This window comes from Uloborus diversus, chromosome 6 (assembly GCF_026930045.1).
Source record: "Uloborus diversus isolate 005 chromosome 6, Udiv.v.3.1, whole genome shotgun sequence".
NCBI classification, from domain to species: Eukaryota; Metazoa; Arthropoda; class Arachnida; order Araneae; family Uloboridae; genus Uloborus; species Uloborus diversus.
Window position 1 is genome coordinate 105,820,218 of NC_072736.1, and position 20,337 is coordinate 105,840,554.

A 20,337-nucleotide genomic window follows, 5' to 3' on the forward strand; every position below is an offset into this window, starting at 1 on the left:
ACCTGTAAGTCTGACTTCAGTGGCTTGTTAGATTTTCGAAACTTTGTTCAAAATTGATGTGAATTTCTTAGAGACTAATAATCTGCTGACTATGATTAAAATGAAAAACAACGTAAATAAAGCACAAATATTGGAGTAGATACAGCATATAGCTATTTCAAGGCTACAATGGAGCCTCTTCATCAGTGCAAAAAGCTCACCAACACAACCAAAAGTTACGAGAGAACTGACAAGAACCAAGTGGACACCGGTATTTATACCAAAGAGGGCCAACCAATAAGGATACAGGAAAAAGACATCAAACAACCAATCAGCGAACAGCACGTACACTCCGGGCTCAAAGCAGGGGGAGAGACAACCAGAAGCCAGGAGACAAAAAGAGTGCGAGACACCGAAGAAACAGGAAAGGCAAATATAGAAATTGCTTCCAAATATCATGAAAAAATGGAATGCTGAAAAAAAAAACTTCTCATTCTCTTGTCAATGATTTTTCCAGCACTCCATTTTTTCATGATATTTGGAAGCAATTCACCGTTTTAGTCCTTTCATATTTTGTAACTGTATTTTCAATTATTGAACGATATTTATCAATTTTTCAATGAAGATTTCACCAATTTTCGTTGGTGCAAATTTTATACTTGGGGTTTTATTATTTCTAAGTAATACATGATTGTAACTTTTATAATTTAATTTGTATTCTTTGGCAGTTTCAAACAGAAAAAAATAAAATAAGGGTTATTTTTTAAAATTAGTGATAAGATATTGGTAATTCTAAAAAGGTTTCATCGCAAGAACTACACGCAGCAACCGCCTATGGCAGGAGAATTCTTATATTTAGGTGTAGCGGCATTCGAGGAAAAAAAACCGCTCCGAGGTGCAATCCCCGGAGCTCGAAGTAATTTTGTAACAAATTTCAAGGCTATAGGTAGTAGGTACTATAGGCGGTACGCCAAAGACATCCATTCATAATTCCTTTGACTGACGTTACTTTTTCTAATATAGAGAGATAGCCCCTCCCTTTACCCACTCCCTCCCTTTACAATTGCTATCATAATCACAGTCTTATATTAAAAGGTAATAATAAATACGTTTTGGTCAGTTTGAAATTGATTTCTTTTAATTATTTGTAGAAGTAATGCGACTTAGTTCTTAGGTATAATTATTGTAGCATTAAGCTGTGTTTTATGTTTTAATTGATTTTCTTTTTCTCTTGCCAACTACGTCACTAATTAGGCTAATTTTCAGTTAGGCTAATTTCATGGAGACACCGGAAACTGCTTATAGAAATTAATGTAGAGAGGTATATTTAAGTATTAACTCTTGCATGGGGTGGAGGAAAAAAGATTATAGCTTCACAATTTTAGTTGCCAAAAGAGAAACCACCTGTCGATAAAAAGCCTTCAGATCTAAACCACATGCCATTTCCGGACTGATATGTAGATTAATTAGAATACATGTAGCAATTTCCTATTACTCGATATGACAAGGGAAAAAATCATTTATATTCTCGGCTGAATAAAGTAAATGTGCCTTTTTATTTGTTTATAGGGGCCTCCCATGTATTTTAAATCTCACTTAAACGATGAGAAAAATAGATAGGGTATAATAACTAGGTGTAATCCAGAACTTTTCTGGGGGATTCATTGAGTCATGATAAGCTACTCGTAAGTACAGATACCTGATTCCATATACCAGCTGACTCCAAATATTTTTCACTTGATTAAGAGGTACCTGTTGAACCTGTTGCCTTCGTTTCTGTTAAAAGCGCCATAGCTTCAAGCATTGTGTGTTCCTGGTATCATCATTTCGATTAGCGGCATATTTCCTTCTATTGATCTAATTTCATTCATCCAATGTGGATGAATGAAATTCATCATAATGCTTAGAATTCGAAAGGGTCCCAAGCGGTTCTCAAATGTGAAAAGGTTAATAAGTATTGTTGTAGATAATAAAGGCAAATGGCAATGTTTGTACAGATTTGAAGTTTAAGAACTATTGAAAGCCTAGAAACAAATGCAATCTGTAGTTTCGAAATCATGGAAACATCAGAAACGTGTTTCCAGTATCATGATATCAATTTTTCAATGAATAACTAATGCGATATTTCTAATAAAATTTAATAAAAGGAATCTGTTTAATTAAAAAAATGTCATTAAAAATTCACTTTAGGAAAAAACCAAGCTCCATACTGTAAAGTGTTTCATTTTATGAAAATACAGTTCCTGGTAACGGCCTTCTTCTTTTATTAGTCTCAATGGCAATTTCAATAATGTTGTTACCCAAGAAATAGTCAGTGGATACAATATTTGCACAATGGCTCCATTCATCTCGAAACCACTTTGTGATCTGTCGATTAACAGCATCCGCCATGTTTCGCAACCCGCCATAGAAGTCGAAGATTGCTCCCATGGTGGAAGGTGTTAGTTGAGCCATGGCAGAGGTAAGTCCTCTTGGTGCCCGAGTGCTGCAAACTGTCCTATTCAAATATGCTTTGAGATCGCGCACTTTATCAACGTCTCCCCACAGATGCTTTATTGCTGGAAAGAGATACTGGCTTTGTCTCCTGGCGTTGTTGTCAGCATAGCCAACGTAAAGTCTTCTGTCAACATCCCAAAGAGAATTGAGAGTTACCCAAGGAGTGAAACCAGCAGGAATCATGTAATCTGCTAACTCTTCTTCAAGTAAGTGGATTAATTCTTGATGTCGCACCACAGAATCCTGGCCTTGGAACCCTCCCACAAAACGATGGAAATCCATTATTACGATTTCTGAAGTGGCGTTTAGAAATCGTTTGACTTGATTTATGGCTTCTCTTACTGGCACTTCTGTTCTAAAAGAACTGTGCGTAATCCAGAACTTTTCAGGGGGATTCACTGAGTCATGATAAGCTACTCGTAAATCCAGATACCTGATTCCATACACCAGCTGACTCCAAATATTTTCCTCCTGATTCAGCAGGTACCTGTTGAACCTGTTGTCTTCATTTCTATTAAAAGGGCCATAGCTTCCAGCATTGTGTGTTCCTGGTATCATCATTTCGATTAGAGACATATTTCCCAGTATTGATCTAATTTCATTCATCCAATGAGGTCTTGCTCGTAAACAATTCCAAGAAGAAATTTCAGAATTTCTTTCGTATGTTATCCAAAAGCCAAGGCAAGTGTCCGTCAGATTTTCTGTTGTAAATGCTATTTCTGGATACTTTATATTCGTCCTGATGAATAAAGAAATGTAAATTTTATTAATTGTACACATCAAGTCATTCAGTTAAAACAAAATTGTAATTTTATACAGCATGATAATACATAAACCAGGTAAGATTTTCTTTTCTTTTTCGAATATAAAGGCTTAAAAATGCCACTAACACCTATGCCCGTTTAATAACACGAAATTGACGATCATTTGTAAAGGGGCATTAGTAGGTAGGCCACTGTTGTCCTAAACCCATGGAGAGATGGTGTCACCAGTCATCTCCTCTTCCACAATTTGGGTAGGAAGTTGGAAGGAAAAACATTTTCTCCAATGATCTATACCCATGGTAAACTGCTTTTGACCGGCCACAGGACTTTTAGACCCACAGATTTAACGAGCATTTACTCAGAATGTACTCGAGGGGGTCTTTAAGACCTCGCTTCGAGCATCGAACCAGCGATCCTCAAACCGCAAGTCCGATATCCTAACCACCAGGCTCCCCAAGACCATCAAGGATGATAAAAATCATGATTTTTTTTTAAATTGGAAATATTGAGCATTTATATTTTTGTCGTAACTTTTTGACTTAAATAAAATAAACTTTTGAATCGTGTACTGGTGTGCATTAAAATTTGCGAAAATTTTCAAACTAATAGGATTGCATATGCTAAGAACTTTTTATGCTATTAAAGTTAAAGAGAAATTAAAGAACCAATAATGCTAGTTAATAGTGTTTTGCACATAATCATAGACTCCTTCTTTGCGTAAGTTAAATAATTGTTAGTGCATATTATATAATTGTTAATGTATGCGTTTTCCAGCACGGATTCTATATCAATAAGTATCCGTCACTTTTTTCACAACCACTCTATTCCTCAATATGTTCAGGGAAAAATGTAATAATGAGACAATTTTGCCTGTCAATTTTTGAAATTTAAATTCTTGTTATGATAATAACATTCATTATGAAATTGTACGGATTTTTACTTTGCTGTGAAAATATCATCTTAGAACTTGACTAGATTTTTTGAAGAACAGACGTAAAATGCAAAACGCGAAATATAGTTAACCTATGGCTAAACCTAAACTTATCTGCAAGAAATGTAACAGATTTGTACATCATTCTGCAGCACTGACTAAATATTAACGCAATACAACTCGTTTATTCAGAGTAAATGGGACCAAAGGCAATCCGGATAAATGAAAATCTGAGAAATGTGCGTAATAAGCAAAACAAATTCTTAAATAAGCCAACGCATATTTTATTACAGAGAAAAACAATGCTTTTTAACAAAATTATATTGGATCGTTTCACACTAGCATTTCATCATTAATAGTTCAGCAGCAGTTGTTTCGGACTCAGGGCCGTATCCAGAGGGGGGGGGGGCCTGACGGGCCCGGCCCCCCCCCCCCGAAACCCAAAATGTTTTGTACCGTAAAACAGAAGGTTTTTTTTTTTTTTTTTTTAAATTCCTAATGTCAGAAAAGGAAAATAACAAAGTTTTTTTTTTATTTTTAATTTTGATACTATTCAAAATTTGTAATATTTTGCAGAAATACAGAAAAAGCAGTTCTAGGTCTCATTAGCTGCAAGGCACACTTGAAATTTAGACATTTAATTAGGACTTCCTGCTTTCTTTCCCAATTCAATTCAGGACAGTCCAGGGTTAAAGCAGGCCCTTTGTCAGTTCGGTAGACTTTTCAAGTCTACCAAACTGATTTCTGTGCACTTCCTCCTCCAGGGGTGTGCACAGAAATTTTGGGGCTGTCACAAATGCTTTTTTTTTGGGCCCCCTCTATATTGTTTACCCATATTTTCAACCCTAGGTTTAAAAATATTGGGCCCCATTTAAGCTCGGGCCCGGGCCAACAGGTGTCCCTTCTCCCCTCTATGCACGACCCTGCCCTCCTTCCCATAAAACTCTGATAAAACTTTCACTGTACTGATTTCGAGCCGGGGACTCCCCAAAGGCTGGGCCCCTAGTTTCCAATTAGGCGAGTATCTTGTTACCAAGATGTGCCAAATTCAGCTCCTTGATACATCCTGAGTAAAAAATGCAAAAATCACGATTCTTGCGTTTTTGTAGCATAATTTTCAAGATCATTTTTTTGACTGATATGTTTCTTGTCTTGTTGTATTCAGTATCATGGAAGTTCTTTTGTTATTGCTTGTTTTTTTTTTCTTACTTCTACTGCATACTGTTAATACCTTTAGTATGAAAAAAAAATAACACTTACACTACTCTTTCATTTTCTGCACTACTTGTGATTGAAAAAAAAAGTTTGTTTCGAGAAATATTTCGTTGCATTTATTTTTAACTTAAAACGGGTGTGTCTTACAAAGTTATAATCATTTTGTAGGACTGTGCAATCAACTTTTGAACTTTGTATCTTATCAAGGAAATAAAGTATGAATTGTCCAAATGGCAGAATATTACTCCTCCGTTCTATTAAAACTATATACTCCGTATTTAAACTATTTTGTACAATTTTCATACTGTAGGGCATTTAATGAAAAAAAAAATGGGGATATGGGGAGTGATCAAAAACAAACTTCACTAAAAGCCGATATGAGCAGATGACGAAGTGCTTCTCTTTTCTCCTTTCCATGATTTGTCGAGCAAGCAATTTTTATTTTGTTTGATCTTGATTTGCAAAAGAATGTATAACTTTTAAGAGACTTTTTATGCCTAGTCTTTATTGATATTTTTGTAGTCTCAATTACCTAATATAAGGCCTCAAAATACAGATTTTATTTTTCGAGAATTTCTCGGGGGAAAAACCCCCGGACCCCCTGAAATTATGGATGTTCTACATCCGACTTAAAGGGACACTCTTCTGTTATCCTTACCACTACAAGGTGAATAAGAAAAATAATAAGAAATTAAGTCCAAACAGTGGAATCATTAAAAATCGAGACAAAAAGTCTTCTTTGTTAACATTTTTATGCGTTTGTTGTGTCTATATATACTATATGTGTGTGTGTGTGTGTGTGTGTTTGGGCAATGTGCTAATCCGGGCCCCTCCCGAAAAAAATTTCTGGATACGGCCTTGTTCGGACTGACACTCCAAGTACGCCATTATATCTGTAAGGTTGCTATAATTTATAGCACGACTAGCTGTACCCGCACGGCTATGCCCGTGGCAAGAATTTAAAGAATTTCATTTGAATACATGAAAATTCCCCCATTCCACACACGCCATTAAAAAAAAAAAAAAAACTAAAAGTTCTTTTGCAATTTACAATATTTCTCCAAAGAAGTAAAAAGCATTAAATTAGCAATTTCTTTAAAATGTCAAATAACCCACCAACGCCATTGTTTATTGCCTATCTCGCCAAACGCCGAGTTATACCGAAACCCAGACGATTAGTAAGAAAAACGAACTCCAATCAATTAGCTATAAGATTTTTTTTTAACTAGAATGTTAAAACAAAAACCCCGCTCTATTCCCTTTCCTTCGAAGAAAAAAAACGTAATTAAAAAAACATTATATCTAGAACAAATGGGAAAATCCTGTCCCCCGTAGAAAAAATTATTTAACTCATATATGGAACGCAAATTACATAAATAATGATCATTTTGTTCCACCTAAGAGGAAAAAAGTGTTTTAAATTAAAATCTGCATTGCAAATACAAAAGGAAAATTCTGCTCCGCCGTAGAAAAAAGAATTTAGGAACTGATGTGATATACCCAACCCTTGGCGACTTTTTCCTGTTGGCGCCAAGAAAGCGTCGCCAAGAAAACGATGTATGACGACATATGTCATACATCGTTCTTAGCGATGCTTTTTTAGCGCCAACAGGAAAAAATCAGATAAAAAAACATGATCAAAGCACTTCAGAACACAATATATATATAAAAACATAAAAGCACAACAAAAAACATCACGAATATATGCTTCAAAAATGTACAGGACCGGGGTTTTTTGTAAACATATTAAAATACAATGAAATAAATTATTGTATTAATTACAAGTCGAAATTAGTGCATTAATTTTTTTTTCATCATTTCTCCGGGATACGAGCCCTCGGTCTCATAGTACTTTCGAAATGAGACCTCGGCTCGCCGGCCATGCCTCGGTCTCATTACGAAAGTACTATGAGACCTCTGGCTCGCCAGGACCTCGCTCCGCTCGGTCCGTTATCCCTCCGACTGTTAATATACATTACAGTCGGAGTATGGTCACAGTTATGTATACTACAAGAACCCCTCAAGGATTTGTAAAAACAAAGAATTTTGGAAGTGAGAGGTTTTTTTTGAATTCTAAAATAAAGAAATTACCTTTTTATATGGTATAAATATTCACTCAGTCTAAAACAATACATCATATGACAATGGCACGTTACAGATACACACCACGTTGGAATTAACTTTTAATTAACCTTCAAGTTTGAAGAAACTGGCATTTTCTAATGTTTTTACTTCAAAACACAACTACTGAATTTAAACTAACATAAAATAAGCATTCCTGTAAGGTATATTGCACGAAACAACACCACGTATCTCTTCTGCGTGAAACCCAAACAACCCAAGTAAACAAGATTGAACAGATCTTTAAGATTGCCTTCGGGTTGCTAAACACAGGTTAGTTTGGCCAGGGATGCCATGCATAAAAAATTATCGCCTCATTGGCGAGAAAAATATTTTAATTTTGTGCAAAAAATCGAATGTCGCCAAATGGGGGGGTATATCACATCTGCACCAGAATGGAACTGGAATACACCAACGCAATTTATATAAAACCAGAAGAGATAAAAGTATTTATTTTGATATAAGGATCGCGCACATCAGAATTGCTGGCAGATGATAGAATTTTTTTCCTACTTTCTTGACACTAACTTATCGTAATATATTTTGGACAATTCACACATCTTTATAAATTATAGCCTATTTGTTATTCTGATGTTTTCGATACATTATTGTAAAGTTTCACTAAAATCTATTCAGTAGTTTTTGCGTGAAGGAGTAACAAACATTCACACACATACATACAAACTTTCGCGTTTATTATATAGTGTAGTAAGATCTGTGAATGGATTGTACATTTAAACAAAATAATAAGCGGACGTTTAACGCACTTATAGTTCCGTTCTTTTTACCGTAATTTAAACTACAAATTTGGTCCGATCAAACCGGAGATCCGTATTAACGGGAGCCGGATAAACAAGGTTCTACTGTACTAAAAATTCGTGATAAAAAGCAATAATCTTTAAGAGACCCTCGTATAAGGGAACAGTATCGCAAATGAAAAGTATATTCTTCAGTGAAACCTGTGTATAACGATACTGTCTATAACAATAAACCTGTCTATAACGATGTTTTCCTTGGTTCCAGCAAAATGTCAGCATGAATAATCAAACTGTCTGTAACGATAACCTGTCTTTTACAATATTTTTTTTAGGTCCCAACAGTGTCGTTGTAAAAAGGTTTTACTGTAGTAGGAAGCATATTGCCAGCGTTTGTGCGAAGTCAACTTGAAGAATTTTTGAATAAAAATTCCACAATTGCAATTACCTGTGATATCCAGCTGAGCTAGGCCGTACAGATATTAAAGGATCGGAATGATTTGCGAGAGGATCAGCATTGTAAAGCTTCACCCATACTTCTGCTTCCACGTCCTGTTGGGCAATATAATCCCAGTTCATCTCAATTATGCGGTCTTCCACGTTGTTGGTCCTTGATGCCAGGGAAGACACAGTTAGAAAAACTACAGGCTTTACTTCCGTTCCTCCTGCGTAACTTACTTCAAAACCTGTCAAATAAATAAAAAAAAATTAATTAATTTGAATTTTGGCTTCTTGAATTCAAATTATGTTTTTCGCAATCACGAGTGTGTGTGTGTGTGTTTGTGCCCAGGCATGAGTGTGTGGGTATGTACGTGTGTATAGGAATTTGTATGCATGCGTGTGTGTTTGTGTCTGTATGCAGGCATGAGTGTGCGTGTGTAAGTAGATGTGTGTATGAGTGTGTGTTTGCGTGCAGGCATGAGTGTGTGTGCATGTGTGTGCGTGTGTGTTTGTGTGCAGACATGAGTGTGTGTGTAGGTGTGTACGTGTGTGTTTGTGTCTGTGTGCAGGCATGAGTGTGCGTTTGTGTGCAGGCATGAATGTGTGTGTGTGTGCTGGTGTGTGTCTGTATGCGTGTGGGATATGGGCGCAACTTGGAGACGGTTTTCGCTATAGGAGCAGCATCATGAGGCCGGTCGACGGTGGTGCTGGTGAGAAAATAAAATGATAGGTCGCCAAAACAGTGAAATGGAAAGCAATAAGCAATCGTGATTGCTCAATAAATAGTTCTAGTATGTTACGTCAAAATAGATGTTATTTCTGGAAGTTTGTTTCTTTTTCAAATCTTTGCCAAATTTGGCACAAAAGCCCGTTAATGCTTAGGAATTCCCTTGATTTTTTCGTCCACTGGGGCTAGAATATTTAAGCCTAAAATAACAATTACTGAATCTTTGGAATTTAAAAAAATCCAAAGAATTTTAAGAGAGAGAAATTTCAATTTTGAGTCGTAAAATTGCTGTTTTTTACTCGCTGATGGGAAATTTTGCACTATCACAAGATAGTTCTTACAAAACTCTGTTATGTGCGAATTTGCCCGTTACTTTCGCACGTGTCAGACACGGACAAATGCGTTACTAGATCGTCCTTGTAAAACACGGGCATGTGAAAATTTACCGCTAACTTTTGCACGTGTCAGACATAGGCAAATGCGTAAGAGCCAGTAGTTAAAGAACAAATGGTTACGGCATTGGAAAACTACCCCTCCCCCCACCAGCCCCCTTCCTCAAAACAATACTATTCAGCAATCACAACCATTTTAAATCTTAAGTCAAGCAAAATCAAATGAACACACTGAAACAATACCTAATCCGTCATTGACATCATGCCTTAGTAAAGCGAAAGTAACTTCAGACATTCCAAATAGAAACAGGATGCATAAAACTCCTCCATGTCTTTCGGAAACAGTCATTATCCGACCTAAGGAAAAGAAGTCCAACTTATTCTAAACAAATACAATACTAGATTTTAAATAGTATAGGAAATAAACTCTTACCTTGTTCTCTCGATTGAAACTCGTCAGGTAATAAAATATGGCTCTCAATGAAAGTCTATTTTAAGAAATGAATAGGAATGCCTAACGAGTGAATATTCTTTACAAGAGTTGTTGTTTCCAAGTTCTTATATTCGGTGCATTGTAACATTACTTACAGAGGTGATATGTTTTCGTTTACTGAGTTTTCCTTCAAAATGAAAACTCATAAATAAAATCACTTGAAAACCGAGTTTTTTTTCTACTTTCCAGAAAAATTAGTAAAAGTGAAATAATGAATATTTAACAACAGCATATATTTTTAAATGATTACCTTAGAGAATTAAGTTTCGCTTACATTTCATGTTTTTCCTATGGACGAATTTTGCAATATATATATATATTTTCCATATTCCTATACGCAGACAAATTTAACGTTGTTTGTCACAACATTGTAATGAAAACTTTTTCGTATATTTTGGAAGGGGAGATGGTGGTTGTTTTAAACTGGAGCTTCTCAATTTTTTTTGTTTAGTGTACCCGTTGCCATTTTTTTTTTCTATTTCTGGAGGACGAACCTACCTAGGGCTAGTTTCAAAACTAGAACCAAAATCGAATGAAAAATTATCCAAAACAGAATATTCTTTAAACTACAAAGATAAAGCTAGAGAAACACAGTAGCTCTATTTTCAACGACTTCGAAAAAAAAATTTAAGGCTTATTTTAGTAGAGTTCATTTTTTTGTTATGCAAAATTGTGTATACTTGTTACATAACTTAGAATTATGCTTGGTTGTTTGGTGCACTATAACACTTATAGGATGTCTAAATGTTAATGATAACTTGCTTAAATGGAATCCATGCTCGTGGGCCCTTATTTGCGTCTCATGTGCTATATGAATTTTTTCTTTCGTTGCCATGCACCTCTTACTGACCCAAGCGACCACAACCACTGGTTTAAACCAACTCAACCTGAAACCTGGAACTAAAATGATTTTCAGTTATCCATGTCGATTTTTCTTTCGCAACTAAAATTAATTTTTTTCATCATACAGACGATCAATAAAAGCTGTTCTTTTTTGTATTTCAATGTAGATTTTAAGGGGTCACAGCACCTTTCAAACATTTTTTTTTAATTTAAGTAAATTTTACATTTCTTTGAAACCACAACATGCATACTTATTTCGTAATCAATTATTTATTTTCAAAATTTAAAAATATTGCCTATTTTTTTCAAAAATTTCAAAAAATTGAGAAAAATTTCAATTTTTTAAAATTCTTAAGGCTTTTTTATTTTTACACCAATTTAAAAAAAGTTTTTTGCTAAACGATCACTATAATCATCTCCAAAAATCTGTGCATTCATTTGCTTATGAGTTTGTTAGAAAATTTTCTGTGATTATTAATTATGCAAAAAATCAAAGTTTTTTTTTTTAGAAATTTGGTTTTTAAAGGTTTAACATGCTCTAAACATTTGAGTAATTTATAAGATGCTTATCCAATGCACAGTTTTGTCAAATATGTTATCCCAATTGCAAAAAGTATTTGCTTTAAAGCTGTATCTTTAATATAATAAAAATCATTAGGGATTCTAATGACATGAAAACACAAAAAAAAAACCATCATTGAGAAAAGGCAATTTAAAGTTTTTCTTTTGCATAAGAACACATAGCAAGCATGGCCTAAAACCACTTATAACTTTTTAAATATTTGAACTAAAGCAATGAAACTTTTCCCCTGTGTTCAAAATAGTTTTTAGTTTTGAAATAAGCAATAAAATTTTTTTTTGATCGTTTCATCATTTTTGAGGTACTGTAACCCCTTAAAACATTATTCTTATTCTAATTGGGATTTCTACATAAACTTCGTCAGGACAGTAAATCGCGCCAACTGGTAGCTGTAATGGACCATTGTACGAAAAAGCCACCATTTTGTCTCGGATCTAACAGCTCATGTATTTCATTAAAAAGTAATAATTTTAAAGGCCAATGAACAAAAAAAAAAAAAAATTGCCTCAGAAATCACGCATGTTTTTGTAATTTCTTAAGCAACAAAAATTTTTTAGACCCCTTTTGAATTATCATTTTTAATGAAATAATAGAAAGTCGTCCGTCAAGGTATGACGGGTGAAAATTGCTTCTACATTCGAACGAAGCATTTGTCTGTTTGGTGATATTTTGATAGTGGAATTTTTAACCCTAACTCCAGTGGAGGAAACCTAAACTTCAGCAGATAGCGTTAATAATAGTTGATCACTTTTTCGTTTCTTCACTCTCCTAAAATTAGTCTTAAAAGTGAAACAGTCAAGTGACCGGATCCAGTTCAACCTTGTCATATGCAGGGAAAATAAAGCATTTCCTGCATGTCAAACATTACCAAAAAATATTATCAAATTATCATGTCGTGGTGCTAGTTTTATTGTTGATGACGTCAGGAGCGTTACTCGATCATTCGCTATTATATATATGAGGATATAAGCTGTCATGTGCAGGACAAAATATCCGTTTTTCCGCGGAACGGGCCGAATATGCAAATATGAAATGAAATCCCACAACACGCTAAACCATAGCAATTTTATTTTTTTCTTTAAATTCTTTTTAATTTTTTCTTAAACACTGGTCTAACCAGAGACTTGATAACAGTAAATTTAATTTATTTTCTCGTAATACTAATAACTGATTCTAGCATCTACATTTTAATTGAAGCACCCAAAAGCAAAGGGAAGTAAGTGTCAAAATTAAATATTTGGAGAAAACTAGAGCGAATGGTAAGAGACTCACATTTGTCTTGAGAAAAGAAAGATGGTAATGATAGCCCTGGTAGACGTTGCTATACTTACCCTGCTAAGCACAAAAGTCATATATGCATATCTGCACTTTTTAACAAAATTCAGTAATTGTCATCAGGTGGTTCTTCGTAGCTTATTTTACCTATATATATATATATATATATATATATATATATATATATATATATATATATATATATATATAGTCACTTGTGAATAGGAAATATTTTTTTAAATTTCCTGAAAAGCGGCGTCTGACTCATGGATGGTAATGGTAGAGATTAATTCTACATTAAATGCTATCGAATAATGAATTTTTTATTTCTTCAACAGACATTTATAAAAAAAGCAAAATTTGTTTTCCGTATTTTTTAAAATATTGGAATCGAATCGTAATTTGAACTGATATCCGACAGAAAATAAAAAGTCAGAAAAATGTGGTAAACAACATTGTAAGCATTTTAGGCTTTGTATCGGAATGACAAGTGTTACTTATTATTTTTTACATAAGGGGAAAAAAAATCCATCATGAAGAAACGCCTGAATCGACAATTCATACGTTTTAGTACGTCATTTGGAAACGTCATTTCATCAGGTTAATTAGTAGCAATGTCGATTGTCGCAACTGTCAAGCGTGTTTTTGTGACACACAAATGAAAAGCATTAATAAGTATATGCATAAAATGAAGCTCATAAACAAAAACAATGGAATTGTTCCACCCTGCTTTAATTTTAATAAATTTCAGGTTTATAATTTTTTTTTAAAATGGATGCCAAGGGGGACGAAGATTACAAACACCTTCGCATGTACTCATGAGCAATAGAAAGTCATCGCAGACCAGTACATTAAATGAAAACGGTGGCAGAACCAGAAAACAATTTTATGAATGTGCAATTGTTAGTTGTGTATATTTTTAGAGTTAGTATAGTGAACCAAGTTATTTTTTACTTAAAGTTGGCGCAGTGGATTGAGTCGAAGTTTCAAAATTTCAATTCGGTTATTTCACACCAATGTGTTCAACAGGGGCGTCCCCCCCCCCCCCCCAAGAGTGATGACGTGCCACCTCATACAGGGGCGGATACAGACTACCATTTATGGGAGGGGGGGGGTCATGCTAAAGAATGCGCTCACCCTAAAGATCTCTAAGGATCCGCTTATTCTTCGTCTTGAGCTTATACTTATGCTGCCGTGGGCAAGTAAACTGCAGTATCTGCAGAAATAGGTTTTCGAGAACATTTGAAAAAACACGTTTTGGATTCAATACTAACGAAAGAAATATGATGGCATTGGACATTTTCTTTTGCGTTTTTTTTTTCTGCGGCAACCAAATAAGCAAGCTTGTACAATAAAGGTAACGTACAATAGACGACAAAAATGAAAAAAAATGCAGTTACTGTCCTTTACCAGCCCGCGGCTGTATGGTTCTTTCCACTTTTAAGATCAGTTAATATGTAATTATATGTAAGAATTTGAAATTCGGAATTTTTCCTCCCTTTGTTTTTTTTTTCCCCTTCAATAACTAAAACTACCTAAATGCTTGCTGCGAATCCTTAAAAGTATTTTTATTTTCGAAAAAAAAAACAAAAAAACTTGTATTTGTATTGATAACTTTAAATTTATCAAGACATAAACTATCATATTATGTATACCATGTGCTCTGGTGCGCATATTTGTTGCAGAACAGGCGATGATGATTTGGTTTTCACCTTAGTCCTGGGTGTACTCGTAATTTGACTCTGTTGTAAGTTTTTCCTGTCTATCTGAATCTGTCTTGGACTATATGTACAACTGTATCAAGTAAATGAAAAAAAAAAAAAAAAACACGTTTAAAGGTTGATGAAATACGTAGTTCTTAGTCCTCATCGCAGAAGCTCCAAATGTAAATGTTAAATTCCGGTTAAGTGCTTAAACTACGATTCAATTTTGTTGCGTCGTGAACATGAACGATGATTCTTCTTCAGCGAGGTGTTCTGTGGTGGTAAGCTAGTGTATTCAACACTTATTACATCTGTTTTCTTTTGCTTCTGTTGCCCCCTTCCTATGACAATGTCAATGAAATCTTCACGATCGTTTTCTGAAATGTCCATAGATTTCAGCTAACTAAAGTAGGAAAATGTCCTAAGATATTTATATTGTTTACTTATATTAATATAACTGAAATAGTACTGTAACATATACATATAAAGCTATAAATGTAAACATTGCAAAACGTTTTACATGAAAAGGGCACTTCTTCTAAAGGGGAAACCACCCAATTACACCAGTTAAGGATTAAATCATGACAGTTCGTAGCTATCAGTCTCTATCATTATTGACCAAAATACAATTAACTAAGTACCAAACAAACGTTAATTCGTGTTTGAGTTCTAATTTAGGCAATGGTATAAAAAATATGGGAAAGCAGTGGGAGAGAGCCGCCGTAGAAAAGCTAAAGAAATTTTTATAACAAATGAAATCAAGTTAGCACTGTGTATTGTTGGCTTATCTTTGCGATTTCCGTGATCTTAAAAACATGCATAGAACATGTTTAAATACTTACCATCAATCAAAAGAATATAATCAGTAATCAAAGAGATTGTTAAAATATCTTCAGTTTAACTATTACTTTGCTCTTCTTATATTTTATAGTGATATTTTACCTTTTCTGTTTGTCAATTCTGCACAATACTCTAAAAACAAAATCATTGAATTTGAAACTTCGAGATGTATTTCGATTACACTTCTATGAAAGAGATGAATAAGCCAAACCTTTCAAACTCGTTTAAAATATAAACTGAGCATAGAGTAAGTGCTCATGTGTTTAGACTGACTCAAAGCAAGTGCAATTATCTTACAAACAGGCCCGGATCTATAAATTTTGGGCTCCCTTGCAAGAAATCTGTAGGGCCCCTCCCCAGAGGCCAGCAGTATATATTTGCACCGTTAATAAGTCTTAGTGCTAGTTTTTTTTTTTTTTTTCAATTTTTTTCCCATTTCTTGGGCTGTTGGGCCCTTTAAGGAAGTATTCCCGCCCCCCACAGTGTGGGGTCTGTGGGTACGTAGATTCGGGCCTGCCTACAAATGAAATGGCATCCTCTAAAGTAACCGAATGCGACCAAGTGACGATGGAAACAAACATCAAGCCGAATAATAAATTTACAGTACCAGAAAAAATGATAAGCCACTGAAATTGTAATTTTTTCGTAGTTCTGATCACTATCAAAAACTTTTAACTTAGATTATCTAATAGTTTGTGAAACACTATTTGTTACATCCAATATACCGACTTATTGCTGATTACAATATTTGTTATTTGCTTAAAATAAGATGCGGCACTTATTTTTTAATTGTCTCTTTTCGATCAGAAAAAAATAAGGGAAATAAATCTATGAGAAAGAAACGTTGCAGTATTGATGATAGAAGACTTCTAATATAAATAGCAAAAAAAAAAAAAAAAAAAAAAAAAAAACATGCTTTTACTCATTGATATTAATTAATAGGTGTTTTTTTTCTGATGAATTCGTCTAAAGAAGCGTTTCCTAAGTTTGAGGTATCTTGCTTTTGAAATTATGTCACTTATTCGAAAAAATATATAATGAAAATTAAAGAACAATGGTTCTCTTATTCTTTTTCACTCAAACTACGGCATTTCACATCTATCGATAGTTTTTTTATAATTAAATTTTATAGATTTTTTTAGTATCGATAATACTTGAGAATTTTAGAACGTGATTGATTGCATTCTAAATTTATACCTCTGCACTTTTCAAGAAGTTTTCCACCCTTTTGCATTTGTATCTCTTTTGCACTATGCTTTGCTTTGTTGCACTAAAATTTCACTGCTTATTTTTTCAGTTTTCAGTAAAATGACAAAAACAAAACATTCGTCATTCTTGTAACGATAAACTAAATCCCATGCGAATAAGTTAGGTAAACATCTTATTTTTTAGCATTATCATTAGCAAAATATTCTATTACCACAAAATGAAATCTATTAACGCGTACAAAAGTTTTCTCAGCCTATAATTTTAGCAGGGGTGCCCACCATGAGGGGAGGGGGGGGGGGTTCAGGACGCAGACTGCACCATTGAAATTTTTAGGAGTTGTTTTTAAGGGTATTTTCTCTTTTTAAGTGGGAGATCACACTTTTTGGACATCTCGGATTTTGATATTCGCTTTTTGTTCGTTTGTAGCGAAGAAATACCTATTATAACAATGTGTTTTTGTAGTAAACTTTTCAAAATGAAGCATAACTATTGAATAGGATTAGGGAGGGGGGGAGGGATAAAATGACGGAACTTAATGAGAAGTGCAATTGAAAATAATAAAAATGGACTACCCGTTTAATTTACACTTTTAACTACGTTGTGTCAACTTTCTTCTCATATTTCAGTACAAAGTTATCGACAATTTTTTAAATGACAATACACATTAATTTGAAAGTTTATAATAAAAAAGAAACATAATAATACATAATATATAAATGGTTCTCCACTGGTGGGATCACATTGTACATTTTGATTTTACAGTGAAAACGGTGTCTGCCGTAAATACAGTGTAAATTTTCATTATTATAGTTATCTTCATTCTCTAATTCTTATATTGTACGGTAGATTGCATTGGTACATTTTCGCATACTCCCAAGAACTACTAGAAAATCTGGATACGCTATTAATTACGAAAAGGTACACAAAAATGTATTGATAATGCAAGAATTTAATTATGACAAAGTTCGAGTATTCCTGACACTGAAACAAAAGTATTACCGTACTTTGTTAATTAACTTCTAGGTTTAGCATTGAAAATGAGTACAAAGAACTAGCAGATATTGGTGTGAAATACCCTCTGGAGTTTACGACAACATATTTGGGAAAAAAACTGTTTCCAAGATAAACTTATCCGAAGAAAAAATATAGAATGAGAATAATTTATGGTTATGTTTGACCAGGTTGGAGCCAAACATTGATAAACTTTGTTAACAAAAACAAGCCCGGCATTCCCACAAATTATTTCCTGAAACTTTTTTTAAATTTTATGGCTAATTAGTAAAAGTTTTATAAACAAATATTAGTTAAAATGAAATTTCTTGGTTTCAATTTGAATAAACTTTTCGTAATTAAGCATTCGTCACCAGATTATAAGTCAAATAATTAATATAACACACCATTTGCTAAAACTAAAGTGTGTTTTTGTTGGCGGTTAATTTAGTGATAGACTAAAAGGGGCGCATGGGTTGAGAGCTCTTGCACCAAATTAAAGAAAATACAAACTCCAAACTAGATTCATTGAAATGTAATGGGACCACCGGACAACAACCTTGTAAATGTAAAAGCCATATTCCTCTATAGAACCGTAGTGAAATTTAACTTTTAAAACCATAAATTTTTTCAATAACACTATCACATCATTTCTTTGTTGAGTTATTATTATGACCTGATTACCACAAGGAAAAATGTAGCAGTTGCACCAGACCCTTGAATGAAGAGGGCCCTAAAACACTCCCACAACTTAAGTGAAAAGTAGTTTGGTATATACACTATGTGTGTATATCACTAGTCTACAAAAATATCATTTTTTTTTGTGATGTGGTGGAAAAAATACCTGATATTTGTGTAAAATGATGAGCCGAATTCAAATATGTAAACAGTTTCTCTCCATCTCCAACAGTTTCTTTTTTTTGTGACATACACCTAAAGTTTGAGAGAAATTTGCATATTCACATGTATGATTAATACTAAAAAAAAAAAAAAATATCAAAAGCTTAGCGGTTGTTCATTTCTTTCTATATTTGCCATCAGGAACATCCTTCTTAAATGTCCAGCAATAATTGGCCAACATTCATTCACTTATGCAGAGGAAGCCTCGCAAATATTTATGTAAATATTTTTTAAAGCTTTACATCCTGATATATGTAATAGCCAATGATCGTGTAACCTGCGAGTTTCAACAATGAAACTCGCTCCACGGCATGATAATTTGATAATATGTTTTGGTGATGTTTAACATACAGGGAAAGGCTTTATTGTGACAAGACTGAACTCGATCCGGCAACTAAACTGTTTTACTGGTAAAACTGTCATTTCAGTGGAATGAAGAAACGAAAAAAAGGTCAATAATGAACGCTTCCTACGGGGGTTTACGGTTAATTCACTGGAGTTAGGATTACCATTTCAACTATCAAATTATCACCAAACAGGCAATGGCTTCATTCAAGTGTCGTAGAGTAGAAACAATTTTCACCCGTCATACCTTGACGGACGACTTTCTAGTTACTAATAATTGGAAATTCTGGTTCAAAGTTTTGAAATCCAGTTCCAGTGTCATCAATTGTTTTCACAAAACTTTGAAAAGGCCTAAAAGTAGCTCAATTCTCTCCTGCATAAAAATTGACCCTCACTCCTGACACAAAAAAAAAAAAAAAAAATTGTGCCACTGCCCTTGAACTATCAGAACATCACGACAGGAATATCATTTGTACTTACCAATTCCAGTGTCCCGGAGGAGAGAAAGTGGTGGACGTTTTCTCTCCTGCCACAGATCATCAACTGCGAAGTCTGTATTAATCGCTCTCTGAATACGCGCCGCTACATTTTCCCCTTAAACAAGTGTTCACTTCCTCTTTATCAAAACACACATTCAAAAACGCTCCCATCGGGGGATCTTTTCTTTGAAAGACGGGGCACTGTTCGTTCATCCAACTTTTCGCACTGCTACCATTCGCGATTTAAATTTACAAGTGAATTTTTATGTGCGGAAAGAGGAAATTCAGAGATTTTATACTGGACGGATTTTTTTTTTCCCATCCTATCTTGAACTAAGGTCACTTTGGAGAGCTAACTCACCCGACATTTTGGCTCCAGAAGTAAACATGTGACCAGGACTGCGGAGTCGGACTGATTTTAGGGAAAGGAAGTCGGAGTCAGGGGGAAGTCGAAGTTTTAACATTTCAAAAGTCGGAGTCTGTCATTTTTCCCTTAAGTCCGCAACTTTTCCGATGCTTGCGGAGTCAGAGTCGGACTGATTTTGGGGTAAAGGAGTCAGAGTCGAAGGTTCTAAAATTCTCGGAGTCGGAGTTGGAGTTGGTTATTTTGTCTCCGACTTCGCAGCTCTATGCGTGACACCGCCAGTACCATATTTCAACGAAAATAAAATCCGGTCTTTTGTCAAATTTAGCTGTAAAAGATAAGCTACGGCTTACGTTCAGGGGATGCCTCATTTTTATGGAAAAAAAATAAAATAAATAAATAATAAACAATGCTTCCTTTTTTAAAACATATTTATTCGGGTTCAAAAAATAAATTTATTTAAATTTCAAGAAATTTGCTTTTCAAGTTTTATTT

At 34.3% G+C, this 20,337-nt stretch overlaps 1 protein-coding gene across 1 annotated transcript; it reads right to left on the reverse strand.

The window, feature by feature from the left end:
• Positions 1–2,101: 2,101 nt before the first annotated feature.
• Positions 2,102–19,686, reverse strand: LOC129224462 (PI-PLC X domain-containing protein 1-like). The gene is made up of 4 exons (XM_054858915.1): positions 19,480–19,686; positions 10,065–10,178; positions 8,710–8,947; positions 2,102–3,214 (listed from the first exon to the last, which is right to left on the reverse strand). Exons 2-4 carry the CDS (start codon positions 10,168–10,170, stop codon positions 2,206–2,208), a joined length of 1,353 nt encoding a protein of 450 aa, XP_054714890.1. The 5' UTR covers positions 10,171–10,178; positions 19,480–19,686; the 3' UTR covers positions 2,102–2,205.
• Positions 19,687–20,337: the final 651 nt, after the last annotated feature.

Excerpts from the sequence above, each read along its gene's own strand:
- LOC129224462 (XM_054858915.1), bottom strand. The coding sequence starts at position 10,170 with ATGACTGTTTCCGAAAGACATGGAGGAGTTTTATGCATCCTGTTTCTA. Across the intron at positions 8,948-10,064 it reads TGATGTCAATGACGGATTAG|GTTTTGAAGTAAGTTACGCA; the intron begins GTATTGTTTCAG and ends TTTATTTGACAG. Across the intron at positions 3,215-8,709 it reads AGCTCAGCTGGATATCACAG|GACGAATATAAAGTATCCAG; the intron begins GTAATTGCAATT and ends TTTATTCATCAG.